This window comes from Dermacentor variabilis, chromosome 1, assembly GCF_050947875.1.
Source record: "Dermacentor variabilis isolate Ectoservices chromosome 1, ASM5094787v1, whole genome shotgun sequence".
NCBI classification, from domain to species: domain Eukaryota; kingdom Metazoa; phylum Arthropoda; class Arachnida; order Ixodida; family Ixodidae; genus Dermacentor; species Dermacentor variabilis.
Genome location: NC_134568.1, coordinates 145337487 through 145354021, shown reverse-complemented (window position 1 = coordinate 145354021; position 16535 = coordinate 145337487). Strand labels below are relative to the sequence as shown.

Below are 16535 nucleotides of genomic sequence, written 5' to 3'. Positions count from 1 at the left end.
TCCTAGCTTATGAAGCAATTTAACATGAGACACCCAATTAAATGTCTTGCTGAAATCCATGAATATCGTGTCTGTTTGTTTCCCTTTGTTTACAGTGTTAGCAAAGTCATGTATGATTTCAACTAGTTGAGTAGTAGTCGAAAGGCCACTTCTAAAACCATGCTGCATGTTTGTGAAAACGTTATGTTCGTCTGGAAAACCAGTTATATGTTTATGAATTATATGTTCTAAGAGCTTACAAGATGTTGATGTTAATGAAATCGGTCTGTAATTTTTGATGCGAGATTTATCTCCCGATTTATGTAAAGGTTTTATTCTAGCAATTTTCCAGTCTTCCGGTAATGATCCTTCGTTGATTGACTTCGCAAATAGAATGTACAGATATTTTGCACACCATTCAGCATGACGCTTTAGAAAACAGTTCGGAATATCATCTGGCCCTGGAGATTTTTTAATGTCAAGCTTTAACAATAAATTTAGAATACCCTTTTCCGAAATAACAATGTCGGGAAGGGAAGGCAGTTCCGCAGAAAAGCATGGTAAACAGCCATCATCACTTGTGAATGCACTCTTAAAATGGTTATTAAGAGCAGAACACACAGTTTTTTCATCCCGCACACTTTCACCGTTTATAAAAAATGTGTCGGAAGACGAAGAGGCGGGCGTCACAACCCTCCAGAATTTCTCGGGAGATGATCTGATAAAGTCTGGTAGTAATGTGCTGTGATAATACTCTTTATCTTTGACAATCTTTTCGTGAAGTTTTTCGGACAAGTTATCAATATCGGCTTTCAGCTCTTCGCCGTCCTTTATTATGGCGCGTTTCTTTTTTAATCGCTTAAGTTTCCGCCTCATCTGTAACGTCTCCCGCGTAATCTATGGATTGCGGCGCTCCGACTTCTTCACTATTTTAGGAACAAAGCGTTCCACACAATCAAAAACGAGGTCCTTAAAAAAAAGCCAGAGGTCGTTTACACTACAATCAAGGCCTTGAAAGTGATCGTAGTTAAAAGCTAGCGCATTTATTATAGAGTCATCCTGTGCTCTTGAAAAATTTGGAAAATAATGAACCTTATTGGTTCGATTGATTAAAGCACTTTTCAACATCAGGACAACTGCTTTGTGATCAGAAATACCAGATGTTACTGTATATGAGATGGAGTCTTTAATGGTGCCACTTGCAAAAAACAAATCAAGAATGGACCTTGAATCATTTTGAATTCTTGTGAAATCCTTCACAATTTGTAGTAGATCAAAAGTAAAAGCTATATCAGTCATAACACTTTCCGCACTTTGAATTGAATACGAAGAAAAAGTTTCCCAATTGATATTTGGCAGGTTGAAATCACCGGTTAGTATTAATTTATCTTCTCGCGTTACATATGAATGCATATAAGTTTACAAGCACTCCAAGTTATCAACAGTGGAGTTAGGAGGTCTGTACAAGCCTGCAAGGATATATCTAAAATTATTGATGTATAATTTACAAAATATGCTTTCTACATCCGGAACGTCAGGCATTCTCTGAAGCATAATGGAAGAATTATACAGTATAGCAATACTTCCCCCTCTTCTATCCCAGTCCCTACGTAACACTTTATAATTCTTTGGTACGAATTCACTGTCAAATATATCATCGCTTAACCAAGTTTCGGTTAGTACGGCCACGTCGGGTTCTAGTGAAAAAAGCATGCTCTCAAGCTGGACAGTCTTATTCACGACACTGCGGCAATTCATGTTAAGAATTGTGAAAGGCCTGCTGTTAATCTTCTCAATTCATTTCTTTTTAGTAAGTTTAAAGCGCTTATCTTTAGCTTCGTCCCAGCCAAACATTACGCCGTCCACGCTTAACTTATCAAAGAACAACTTCACCTTAGCATTATTTTCTGTTTCCTGTTTCGCACTTAGCCATAATTTTTTTCGTATTTGACGCACTCTGAATGAAAAGCCTTCTGTTACGAAAAGGTTTGTTCCTTTTAACTTTGAACAAGACCATGACAGAAAGCATATTAATATGTCACTGCTGCTTATCAGCAAATTAACATAAGTAGCACCTATTCCTGTCTTAAACTCAGCCATTCAATTCAAGAACCTCATTAGGCCATTTACTTGGCCACTAGATGCAGCAAGTGGCACATTTGTACATGGTAACTGGCAGTGCAGTCCTGGCATAGAAGCCAACCCTATACACAATGTCCAATAAAGGCTGCAATTTCAAATAGTATTATGACAGAGATGGAAAAAATATTGATACTTTTATTGCAAAATTTTCTAGGATTGAAAATTTTCCCATTATACCATGACACTTCAATACACTCATAGATAAATTGAAAAGAACATGGGAAACCTTTAAATAAGAAAATTTAAAGGCAGTCACTGGTTTTTACCTGGGGCCTGTGTGAAGCAATCATGTAAGGCTATAGGATCCTCTACAATGGTCTTGAAGATAGAAGGAATAAGATCTAAGTCTCCAAGCGTAAAGCCTGGTAAAAAAAAGTTGTGGTGCTTCGAGACATTCTTTAGTCGCTCGAGAAATGGAGTAACTCTGAAAAAATAACGAACATCAATTAATGAAGTAGTTAACGTATGCAACAGCTCATCAGTTGAACACGTTCATCAAACATTGGGATAAACACATCTACCTACTCAACACGATATTGAGAGTAAGCTTTAGCCCGGAAGCTCTTATCCAAATACATGGAAATGGAGAAATCACTTTTTCAGCAACCACTGTGCCGATTTTGATTAGCTTTGTTGCAGTTAAAAGAACAATTTTAAATCTAGTGACTGAGAAGCAAATTTTTATTTATGCCGTCAATATTTTTAGAAAAATTCTTGAACATTTAAAGATATCAAAAAATTGAAGTATCAAGTTAACAACTCTGTTTAAACTCAGAAATGAAAAACAATATCACAATTCTGTAAATTACACCCAATAATACATCTAAAACAAACAAAATTGATGTATTATACACCACTCTGAAATATACCACTAATTTGTGAGTAGGAGTAGTGTTTAAAGGAACCTAGGTCTTGTGTGGTCTGTTTCTCTGATCACAAAAGAAAACCCACAAAAATGTTAAAATATCACTATACACCATCTCACAAGCAGGCTGCAGCACTGCAGAAGCTACACGAATTCCTAGCCAATAAAAAGGCCGAATGCCCCTCAAGATGTGCTCATTCACGCCGCGTCGCCTGCTCAGTGTCTGCTTGCCATCATGTGAAAGGCTTCATGGTTGTTGGAATGATGCAAAAAATGCTTTGACACTGTAACCATAAGCTTTATTTACATGCATGTGACAGTGAGGCTTCGCTTCACCTGTGTGCTTTCCCTGCATTTACCTTGCAGCCTACTTAGCAAGTAGTAAGGACAAACGCCCTCATAAATACACACCTGTGGCGTAGCGTCTGCTTGGCATCTACTTGGTGTTTGCTCGCTACCGTCATCAGGTCCCACGCTAGAGTGGGGCAGTAAATTAATAATGCAGTGAACTAAGCCTTTCTAGTATTCCGCATCGGCAACACATCATCAGTGCTAATGTTGTGGCGCCATCTGCCAACTAGAAATCAAACCAGTTTTAAGGCTTGGCACCGTGCCTGTAGTCCTAGCAGCATGAAAACAAACAGCCAATCTCAATAATTAGGGAAGAACATACCTAATTCTTTGACCTAAGCTTGAGATGAAACTTAGCGATGATGGATTTTGCCACTTGTTTCTTGCTGACAGGGTGGAGAGCCAGTAACAAGCACGAATTCGGATCAAAGTGGGTGGTTGGCACTGTATGGGCAGTGCCATGTTGCCATGGTTAGCGTGACTATTACGGTAACCGGTAGTAACTACCACAGTAATTCGCAGTATACGATTTGCATGCACAAAGGTCCTAACATGTCATGTATCGCTGTACCACATCATGTAGTGAGCAAAAATAAAACTCTTTAGTGTAGCCAATAATCAGTCAGTTATGTCCGGAACTATATACCGCTGCACAAAGATATTGCCTGTGTATGCATCATATTTTCGGCAGTGTTGAAACCAGCTTGTGAGATAGAGTATAGATAAGGCATTCACACACCATGGATTCCAGCACACTCAAACACAAATGTCGTCAAATACGGGCCTAGCTCAAGCGACTGGTAATGAACACCGTCACTCTTTTCCTGACGCACCAGTAGCTTTCGGCACATATCTTTGTTCCTTATAAAACGTGAAGGTCTGGCTTTGAACATACACAAGATGCACAGTGTTCTAGATGGCAAGGGTTAAGTCTCAGACAGCTGCTTTCACTGGCGTGTGCACGCACTGTCGCATAGTATTTTTTAAAATTTTGCACACTTTCTTTTTGTGCCAGAGAAAAAGGCCACACAAGACCTAGGTAGCTCTAAACACTGTTATCAGTCATTTTTCAGCATCCTACACAACTTTTGCACTGACACCTCATTGATGCGTACGAGATGGATATTAGTCTGCTCAAAGACTGCTTGGTGCAGGATATTTAGAAGCACTACATCTGCTTGTGGAATGCTTATGCAGTTTTCCATTTTTGATTTAGTTTCATATTGCACACAAGTGAAAGTATCACTGTCTGCTTTTTCTAGGCAAACAGTGGACAGGGATTTCAATTCATGCTGAAATGTTCTCCTTAATTCTTATGGGCACAGAATATGTATTTGCAGTGATGTTTACGATGTTTCCACTGCGTGCCTCATAACCGTTTTTGATAACTACCTTAAGTCTTTGATTGGGCACATCTAGTGTGCCTAATAATTGTTTGCTGCATGTAAACTGATGGTACCATTTCTTGCGCATCTTTTTTATGCATATGCGATTCATCACATCTGTTTTGCAATTATTTTTGTCTAGTCGAACCTGTGAGCTTCATGCTATGGTGATTTATGTAAACTTATTATTCATGCTTCCTGATCTCTCCATTACAGGGAGGTGTTAAAATTCTGTACAGTGTGCTTGCACATCATTTATTTGTTTCTATTCATTCTGATGAAAAGCAAACTTTCTATAGTTAGAACTATTCATTATTTTTATGTATAGTATTTAAAGTGTTTTCTGAGTTAAAGCATTTGTAATATTTATTGGATTAATTATTTAGAGAAGGTCACATGTAGAGTGAGTACATAAGAAATAAATGCATTCTTACATGGCTAAATGGGAGTTTCTCCAATATTTTACTTAAAATTTTACTTCAAGTTTTAAAGCACAAGCAATCCACATTCAAAACACTTGTGGGCAAGTGGGGCAGGGTGATATGCCTAGCAGCCTCACCAGGTACGACTAGGAAGACGGACGGCCTCAGGGTAGAATGACGTGTTTTGGCCACATTCACTGAATTTTATCACTCGGAAACTTAATTTTGGAAGTTAGTGACAACTATTGAGGCGCTCAGTGCCCCATCAGCTGCAGCTTTGCCTCGAAATAGTAAGCAGAATACAGCAACAGAATGTGGCAGGTAAAATACTATGTTTACAACTCATGCGTTACACCTGATGCAATTTTCAGACATTTACGAGTTTCAGCACGACTGTTCATGTCCTACTGCCTGCCATGAACAGTATGACAACAACACTCTGCATTGCATGCGCTGCATCATCATACTGAAGTGTCCATATTCAGGGCTGCTGGAGCAGTGCAGTCTAACAAACCTGCACATTTTGTGGAGGGCAGACAATCATTATTGCCATGTGAAATACCTCTGCGACATTCAGTGAACTGTCTCTGTAACTAAAACCAAAGTCACTTCAATGCAGTGGTACTGAGAGTCACAATGAAATGGACATGCAGTTTCTGTGTGAGGAATAGTTTCAATTCATCATCATTAGCATATTGCAGCTGTAGTACTAGCCATGGCTTTGGATATTTGGTGTGTAAAATGTTGTATTGGGACATGAAAATTTCAGTATGCTTTAAGTCAAAAAGGTAGCTCACAGATTTCTAGGTTCTCAACGAGGGTTCAAGAGGGCACTGTCAAATTAAGAACATTATAATTATGAAAGTAGTACTTTCACTGCCTTTTGCTCATCATTATTTTTTACAGTGATTATGGACACCATTTTTCTCGCCCTTATCAACCAAGACATCCAGAGGTTTGCTTCTATTTCAAGTCAGCAATTCTCAAACGAATTCACTTTACATCACTTTATTTCATTAAAGACCCCATATAGGGATATTACATAAAGGGTGGGAATACAACATTATATGTACAAAAAGGGGCTCATGACAATTAGGATGCCTTACCTGAAATGATGTTATAATAATACTGTTACGTGCTACTCGAAGAAGATTATGTTGCTTCCATGTTGGCCAGTGCTTGCTATACCTTGTAAATAGGCCTTGTAAATAGTTTTCCTGCTGTGCTTCCACATAACAATACTGTTAGCAAAGAAGCTTGCGCTCCGGGCTTTCCAGGCCACTGAGAGAACCTGTGCAGTGTATTCTTCGACTCTGAAAGCATCTATTCGGCAAGCTCTGGTGTTTCAAGCGGCCATAGCCCAGGCGGTCATAAAATTAAATGCAGGACTAAAGGTATTCAGCAAATGCCCGAGAAGCTGGCTGCTGTTTGTGGCATGCACAAGGCTTACTATTTGGAAATGAGTTTCAAAGAATGTACATCTAAGATGACAGTTAATGCAGCAGAGTGTGCAAAAGCAGTCCCAGAAAAAGTGGGAGATTGAAGCCATTCTCAGAGAAGAACGCAGAATACGAGAAGAAGCCCCCCCCCTCCCCTCCTTATGTTCTAAGGAGGGGAGGGGGGGAGGGGTTAGGCAAATAAGATGGCACAATGTCGGATCTTTGAAGGCATTTTCATAATCTTGCATTTTTTAGCAATGTCCGAGTTTTCAACAACCACTGTTTTTATATAACATAACACAAACTTTGATTTACAAAGTTTTCTTGGGTTAAATTTTATGCAGAACACTACTATGGACTGGGATTTTTAATAAAGTTTTGCCTTCCTTGTTAAAGTACAAACACAAGGTGGAAGTGCAGTTGTATCAGTGCCAATTATAATAACTTTTCTTTTATATGAAAACTACTGAAATGTAAAGAAATGGCTTCACAGTAGCATATTTTGGGGCTTCCTAATGTTATATAAGGCACACAAATTCTGAACTTTCTTGTCATTGCAGAACAGTAGCTTTTATGACTAACCATAGTCACCTAAACTTTTGTATAGTCTTAATTCCGACAAATTACTTTGTAATGATAAAATTTGGCACCCAGTCTAACATTAGTGTTCTGAACATACCGTTACAATTTTTATTAAGATTAAGCCAGCACTTCAAAAGTTAACCTTCATGGGTGTGCCCCCCCCCCCCCCCGCCTTTAATCCCCTTAATCACAAGTGTGCAGTAAGGCTAATGCACTTCTGTTCATGTTGTGTTTTATACAAACATAACACGTTCATTCTTGATTTGTACAAAAAAGAACAGTTCAGTGCAATTCAGTGGTAAATGTGAGAGAAATTCGTTAGCATCACGTCACATCTCTTTGAAGTCCCAGATCCGTGATTCAAACCGTGTTCACCCCACTGCAAAGTGTTCTTCAGCTCACTTGAAACACATCCTGCCTTTTTGAGGAGCGAAGTGCAACTAACTGATGGTGGTCCAGAAGCAAGACCCCCCCCCCCCGCCCCCCATTGTCAGTTGTACTATATATATATATATATATATATATATATATATAGCAGAGAGACATACACACACACACGCACCTTTTTTCCACTTTGACACTCCTAATGCTAACACATTAATATTCCTTGGCAAAAGCATGTTTAAATGGCACTCCAAGGCCATTTACCAAATAAAATAACCAAGCCCATAGCAGACTCTTGCGTATAAGTCTTTTAATAAGTTGTGAAAGCTTATCAGCTTTGTTTACACATATCCAATATTAGAAGAAGGGGAACCGCAAAGCTCAGTTTTGTTAATCATGATCAGACAAAACCAACAGCCAATGAAGTCAAGGAAAGCACTGGGGAAATTAGCTGTGGTTGTAAATGAAATGTAGAAAATAATAACGAAAATGGAAAGGAAAGTGGACGAAAAGATAACTTGTCGCCGGTGGAGACCGGCAACAAGTTATCATGCTATGTGATGCCATTGGGTAGAAAAGAATGTTCCACATACACCCACCATGGCTCCAAGTGGTGCTGGCTAACACTACAAGGGCTAGATATAGTACTAAATATAAATACCCAAGTTAGTGGAAAGATTGATAGCCATCGCTGTAGCACAATCGGTAGTTGTGGGGTCGGTCCCCATCGGCAACAAGTTCCCTTTTTCTCCCCTTTCATTTCCATTTTCTTTATTATTTTTTACATCCATAGCTAATTTCCCTGGTGGTTTCCTTGGCTTCACTGACTGTTGGCTTTACACGATCATATCGCATATTTTAGCACCGAACACTGAACTGCCACAATGGAAAGGGGTGTGTGTAAGCGAATTTCTCCTACTAGTGTAGCCATACAAATATCTCGGAAGACAAACCATCATTAAGGATAGTAAGAAACAGAAACAAGGTAACAACGCAGTCTCATGAAAGAGATTAGTTTCACACTTGTTACCACTACAGAGGATATGGGAACCGCCATTACACGATCCTATAACTAAAACGCCATGTAAATGGCGGTGCCAACCTCTTCAGTGGTGGAGCTTCAGGTCAATACCAATATGCATTCACACGACGTAACTGAAACGTTAGTACTACTCCCACTTTCATAGAGTGTCACTTTGTATAGTTTAACAGCTTTTTTTATGTCTCCTTAAAATTAGAAGTCATTGAACTGCTAATAATTTATTTCATTTTGTCAATGTAAAGCATAATCATTTTTATTTCTACTATAATCTAACAAAGCATATTGGTAGTTAAAATAAAAGCAGCCATCAGTTTCAAAGTACAAAAAAATGTTTCCACAAAAATTAAAGTCATTATTGTCTTTAAATAATTTACAAAGTACTTTGCCATCTTCCCTAAATCAACATACTTACGTGCTGTTAGGAAATGTCGCAAAGCCATTGCTGTCTCTTACACCATTGTCACAGAATGCCTGCATCACAGCAATAACTCCAGCTGATGGCAATGGGAAGGCAGGAAAAGAGGCTGCACAAGAAAAAAAGTTTGCAACTGATTGTAAGAATTAAGAACATAAAACAGAGCAATCTTTAAAAAACCATGCTTACCCTAGTAGCATGAGTACACCACTCAGTTGAATAATGTGACAAATCCTCCTACCTGCCCCACAAGTGGCCTAGGAAACATTTCTATGCCAAAATTGCTGTGGTCCAGGTTAAGCACACCAATACTTTGAACTAAGTATGCTCAGCCTAATATAGAAAAGAGGCAGTAAGAATAGCTTAAAGGGATAGCAGTCATTCAGCGCTCTATATTCATCGAAACTTTCAGTCTTGCTTGCAGCGCCAAAAGAAACAATGAAGTGGTTCGTGATAAGAAGACAGAAAGCAGACATCATTGCTGCCTTGGATAAAAGCACTGAATGTCCATGTGTAGCCTGTTCGAGAGCACTGCAATTGCATAGCGCAGGAAGGCAGCCATGTGCAGTTTCATATGTCGCAGGCTTGCCTTGCGACACGAAAAACAATTACTGTGCAATAGGTAGGAAGTTAAATATTGCTAAGCGCAATATTTTTTTGGAATGTTCTACATCTTTCTCATAGGAAGCTTACCCCTAAATTTATTTAGGGAAATTAATCGGTACAAAATATAGACTATTTATACAATTAGAATACAAAAAGTAGTGTGACCTGTTCCATAGAATGGCCAACAAGATGACGTTAGTTGCGTTCTCCTATAATGGACTGGCAGAATTTTAAACCCTAGCTCAAGTAAAAGCAAGGGCACCCTATGCACATGACGTGTGTGTGTAGTACAGATACTTTAATTTTATATTATTTCGTACAAGCAGCAACAACTTAATCATTTGGTGCTCTGTAACAAAGTAGCCGAAATAAATATGCATCAGCGGGTACACTCATTGTGAAAAATAGACAGGCCACTAAGCACATGACTGAAGCTGACTTAGGACCACATAGTGGAGGTCCCAATGCATCTGCAAAAGTCTAAAGTGCAGGCAAGTGAGAAGAGTTCTCATGGTAGCATTCCAAAGTTTCAGCGTGTCAGAAGTGGTCTAGGAGCCCTGTCACATTGCATGCAATCATCTTCTGTCATGTGGGTCATCTTGCGTCATTTTACAGCGAAGCTGTATGCGGCTAGGGTTCCATTTATTTTTCGTGTCCATGCGTCAACAATAAAGAAGGTGAACATATGCCAACCCCGGAGATAGTGCAATACCGGGCCGACCCTCAGCGGAGGTGAAGCAGGCTTCAAGCACACTGCCAATAATAATAATGATGATGATGATGATGATGATGATGATGGCGGTGGTGGTGTGATGATGATGATGATGATGATGATGATGATGATGATGATGATGATAGTAATAATAACTCAATAAAGATTTACATGTGTTTTTCATGCTTGTGCATCAACAATAAAATGTGAGCATGGGCCAATCACGGAGATAGTGCTATGCCAGGCTGACCTGCGACGGAGGTGAAACAGGCTTCAAGCACTTTGCCCCTAATAATAACAAATAATAATAAATGAAATAAGTAAATCAAGATGCACTGTTTCAAGTTGATAGGTATACTGGAATCATTTGTGAACAGCACATGGACTCACAAGAAGGAGGCGTTTCCATATACACAAAGGACAAAATATGTACGACCATACACCCTTGACTCACAAGAGGACAATGCCACAAACTATGGGGATGTCTGTGCTGTACAAAGGGAAGATATAATTGTGATATCCACTGTGTATATATCTCCATGCACACTCAAGCGTGATATTGAGAACTTCGTGACCACGCGCTCTGCATGGGTTAGCCGCGATGGCACTACCCCTGTGATCATCATTGGAGGCTTCAATGCGAACATTTCATAACCAGACAAGGAATGGTTCACTCAGTTTGTGCTAGAACAGTTTGGTTTGACACACTAATCCAAGTCACTCAACCACTCAACAACGGTCATGTATAGGCTTTACTTCGGCCAAGATTCTGTCTAAGGTTGTAACCAAACCAATCAGTGTATATGACAGTAATCCCAAAGCTATCATCACTCCCATTACCAAATTATGAAAATAAATACATGTACCGTTGTCTAACTGTGTGTGATGTGCTACAGCTTCACTGGCCCTCCACCTTCACAGAGTGCAATGGCTCCTAAATTTTTTGACAATATGTGCACTCATTGCTTGCATATTTGCTTCCTTTAACTTGTTACAGAGCACCAAACAATTAAGCAGGTGGTGCTTGTACAATATAATAACCTGATATAAGATATAAGACAATATAAGAGACCTGATTTTGTACCCACGCATCAGGGCCCCACCCCTTTGGTATGCAAGCACAAATTATGGGTTATGAAGGGGTACAGCACTCACATTATTGTGCCTATAAATGCATATTTCAGTCTACTGTGCCTATATATGCCTAATAATAAACCCCTGAAAATACTTTTTGGGGCAGGGCTATTTTTTGTTTCAAAACCACATTCGCTTACTTCTCTCCACAAGACCCAGCAGCATTGGCAGATGCTGTTGCCAATGACAATGTACCTCGCAATATGACTCAGAAAATAAGCACTTGCATTGTCAATGTTATTTGAGCTCTTGAGGGCCTCTCACTATATTGCAGAAGAGCAGCAAGTCGGCCTAGTTGGTGTAAGTTCATCTTGTAATACTGGGGTTAATGCGCTAAGACAGACGGACAACAGAAGTAGAAAAGGACAGGATGCGCACAGACTCACAAATGAATGTTATTGGGTGAAAGATGACATATATATACAATTTTTTTACGACGACATCATCATGCTGATAGGCCATCCAAAATTGCACCTTACAATCAGCAAGCACAATGGAGGGATCGCTAATACATACACACGCTTTCTTCTTTACAACAATGCCTCGAACAGCTCCCGCGTACGACGATCCCCATGACAGAATAAAATGTTTGCTTTTTCTAGAAGTGGAAGGAACACCTTATTTGTCTCTTTTTCACAATCCCTGTAATCTATTGCTACGTGGGAAAGCTCATCATATGACTTGTGTATATGTGTCATCTTTCATCCAATAAAATTCAGTTGCGAGTCTATGCACGTCCTGTCGTTTTCTACTTCTGTTGTCCATGTGTCGTAGCGCAGTAACCCCAGTATTACAATATCACTCTCACCATATGCCTGACACTGGTTAGCAATGCCAGAGAAATGGATCATCAAAAATCTTCAACAGTGGACACGCAACTGCATGTTACACTGCACATGGGGATTTGAGAGAGAGAAGTGCAACGTTTTGAGAAGGAGGTAGAGCATACTTTAGCTTGGAGAGACTGTTGACTGCAGATTGTGCAGCGTGTGTGTTAGGTGGAAGTGTGCAAGGTGAAGTGGAAGGTGAAGTGGAAGTGTGCTGGAAGTACTGTCCACTGTAGTTACGTGGTCCCCTTTTCCAGCACCTCTGCTCCTTTTGTGGTTGTACAGACAAACCAGTCGATGGCAGCTCATCTTAACTCTGCAGTAGATGAAGCAATAAACACTGCCCCTTCCATTGCCCTCCCCCGTATTTTTAATTAAAAAGGTACATGTAAGGAGATGCATACTACTGTGCTTCAACGTGTGATAAAAAGAAACACTTTGCAAAAATAAAGCCGTAGCAATATATTAAAAGCACTTAAGGAAGAGTTCTTGTGAACAGCTCACAAGTCATAACACAGCTACTGCACCATAGCACAAACTTAATCCATACTGTGTGTGGCAGCAGTTGTCAAAAAAGTTTATGCAAAGTTTTTGCTTTGTTTTAAAGGGCCCAACTCCTGCAATTTTTCTAGGTCAACGGATGTCGATGAAATTTGCTGGGTACGTTCCTCTGAACACTTTCGTCATGTCCTCAAACAAAAGCAGGTTTGGGAGTTGCACAGATGTTTTACAAATGAATTCAATGAATTGCCTCGAACATCCTACCTAGCCTCCTCCTCAGTTACAGACCACATTGTGCATGATGTCAGGAGTGTTCCATACAGAGCATGCCGGGATCATGCAGACAAAAGTGACGAGAGTGACAAGAAGTCGACAACCATGAGCTGGTTGGTGCATGCATGGCATGAGAAGTTGCTGTCACGAGAAGTTGCGTTCCCTGTAGACGTGCAAGAGATGGGAGGCAAGTGGTGTTGTGTCGGCTGCACGAACTTCAGCCCTCGCCATCCGCACACAGTTTCAACCGATGGCGATCGCGTTCAGCCGAGGTTAAGCCTATATGTCACAGTCTCATAGTTCATGCGTCAGCTGCTGCAGCTGCTGGCGGACCTGAGCGACTGCCCTGAAGCTAATTAAGCCATCAGGATGAAGAAAACTCCTTCTGTACTTCAGTTTTGACCAAACAGATTTGAAATAAACGATGCCTCATTTCATAAAGTGCACACACAAAAGGCGAGAAGCGACAACACGGAGCAGTATTGACATCGGTACATTTCCATTTTCGACAAAAAGCTGCCCGCCAAACTCACCGGCACTTCACTAAATGGGTGTATTTTTACGTATTGTCATGCCGACTCATTATTTAGCTTCCGAGGTGCACTGCTTGCCGCATATCCCAAATTGGCAGCAAGCGTAGGCCCCTCGATACAGCAGCATACACAACCACCTCGTTCAGCTGCCAACGGTGTCTATACTGGCATCTGCGTTTCTGCGAGAAAACTATGCATTCTCTAAATGAACGATCATAAGCACAAAGTCCTCATCTATGTCCCCTTTACGGAACATATTGCGTACATGAAGAGAATACGAAGAATAATACGCAGGCAGCATAACAATGCTCCCATACTACGGTCTCCGGCTCGCTATTTTTGTAGGTGCATGGTCGCTCATATTGGCACGATTCAGAGTGATGCAACGGTGCTTAGATGCACAAAATCTGCCTGTTTTGATGTGTCCCGACATTAATTGATGTCACTGATGAGTGGCTCGCATTATATCTCAAGCGAATGACGAGTGGTCGCTGTAGCTGCCGATGTAAACAAATGCACCGTTCGGTGCTTTGGACTGTCAGCAGCATTCTTGTGAGATACAAATGCGGAAAGTCGTGCTCCATATCTTACATTGAGCATGCGAAGCGCTTCACTGAGAAGGGGTAAAACACGTACAATAACAAGCAGCACGTATAAAATCAGTGGTTAGGGCTGCCCTTGGTCTTCATGTTGCAGCATGATATGTAGCGCATGGGCGCTGGCTCTCGTGGTGGCGGGTCGAATGCGAACGGCGATTCATGGCTACTGAATTTGTCAGAATCATAACAGTCAATATTTGACAGATCCGAAGAGCTGGTGCAGCTGACATTGTCTCCCAAAGGTCAGGCATGGTCGCGATTCAGCCGAGCGTCTGCTCTTCACTGCCAGCAGGTGAGACTGGCATACCTTGGGCGCTTTTCCCGGTAGGAACACTTGCGACGTCACGCGAAAAGGTTCACTCGGCTGCTTGGTCAGGCTTCAGTTTCGTTTTTGCGGTTTTTTGCTTATTTAAAATAATTTTCGTATTTGCGTAGCACTCCTACTGTCAGACACATGACAGGGATGTCTCAGGAACCTAAGTATTCATTACCTTGACATGGTCAAAAAATCACCAGAGTTGCACTTTAAACAGGAAACTGACTTTTTTTTCTGCTTACAGAAATTTCCAAGCTTCTTACAGGTGAACATATAAGAATTTTAGGGCGCGTGAAGCTGCCAAACACACGGAAATAAAGAAACACTCCCATCATCTCTGTCAATGCTCAGAACTCGTTTTCAGCCTACAAGTTTATTCTGAGCGAGAAGAGGAACAATCTTGAACTGCAAAACCAAGAGAAGATAATCATGTGTACTGTTCTTACACAAAATTTACAAATCTTTGTAAACGTACACTAGTTAAGGTTCCTTTTCTTACTGAAACATCTGTTGACTAATCCATTAGGCACAAATTTTAGCTTCTCTCATTAACTTTTTAGCAGGTTTCCTGGCTTGTTTTGTGATTTTTGTGCTTCATCCAACTGATGTGCCCTTGTAAGCAGGAAAATTGAACTATTACTTATACAATACCTGCTCACTGTGTCGGAACGAATGCATTAAGCATGTTGACTGCAGTAAGCATATTGGTAAAAAGGCCGCTTCTTATATAGCCAGCAAGCACTGCGAAGTGATAGCTTGCACAATATTGTTGCTGACCTTAAGACCCTCAGCAGCGAAAGCTATGTCAGATTTCTTACCATGAAAATTCGCTACCCACATTCAATGCATAAAACAGGTTGTGGTTTTAAAACAATTTGTAGTGCTTATTAGGCTTTAAGTGCCTGTTTAAGCTGTCTAAAACACACATTTTAACGCTTTTGCTACTGCTCTATGTGCTAATTGCATTGTGAATAAAACCGCTACAGACACAGGACGGAGGGAGACGACAACACAGGGCGATACTTGCAATTGAATTTTTATTGAAAAACATCATGGCTTTTATAGAAGATGGCACATGCAACCTGACAACCAATGTCCTACCAACTGGCCTACAACTTTACCTTGCTAATTGCATGCCACCTTGTGGTAAGGATTGCTGGTAAGTTCAATAAGGCTTCGACTGGGGCTAGTGGTAAACATTGTTCCAGTTGAAAACAGCTGAAAGCTAACGCATGTGTATGTAAGTCTCTCACCTCTCTCTTTCTTTTTTTATCTTTTGTACAACAGTATAGCACAGTAAACAAAATTATTGCTGGTAAGTGCAAAATAAAGTGATAATTTTCACATAGCTATGCACAGTCTTTTCAGTACTGCATGCGTGCACCAATTGACATCCACTAACTATATTTTGATGGTGGCAAACTTAACAGGATCAATTAATCAAGGAAATATCCTGGAGCAACTTGAGAAGGTGGCCAGGCTCGCATCATACTGTAATTACAGATTTTTCCTTAGTCTTCCTCACTATGCTGTTAAGGAATATATGTAATTCAATTCAGTTTAACTCAAATATCCTGCTCCTTGAAATATTCTGGTTGATGACAGTTGAATATGTATAGTGTATGCATACCAATAAGGGGTGCCCAAATTTTGTAAGCAAGATTCCAGCTGGATCCAAGTTGCCCCAAATAAAAAAAAGGCCAACCTCGTGCTCGCAGTAGTACAGTAAAATCTCGACATACAGAAATCACTTAAACGGAACTGCCTCTTAAATGGAATGCCATCTTCATGGTTGGTTGGTTGGTTGGTTTTGTATTCATGCAATTGTATTCAGCTTTGTCTCTCAGTTAATGAAACTCCTGATAAACAGAACCAATTTCCCTGGTCCCTTGAGGTTCCATTTAAAGAGAGTCCACTGTATTAAAGGTGAGGGTAGTCATGCAAAAAGCGTGGAAGGAATGAGGAAAGAAGGTCTGGGGAGATTGTGGCGCCAGTTTATGCACTTATGGTTTGTTATAGCACAATGTC

The 16535-nt window shown here is 40.4% G+C and overlaps 1 protein-coding gene across 1 annotated transcript in view; it reads right to left on the bottom strand.

The window, feature by feature from the left end:
* LOC142585987 (ATP-binding cassette sub-family A member 2-like) overlaps positions 1 to 16535 on the bottom strand; it is a 275223-nt gene that overhangs the window by 237235 nt on the left and 21453 nt on the right. The window contains exons 3-4 of the mRNA XM_075697164.1: positions 9004 to 9115; positions 2388 to 2545 (exon numbers count right to left, since the gene is read on the bottom strand). Coding sequence (XP_075553279.1) covers positions 2388 to 2545; positions 9004 to 9115 — 270 coding nt within the window. The remainder of the gene's footprint in view (positions 1 to 2387; positions 2546 to 9003; positions 9116 to 16535) is intronic.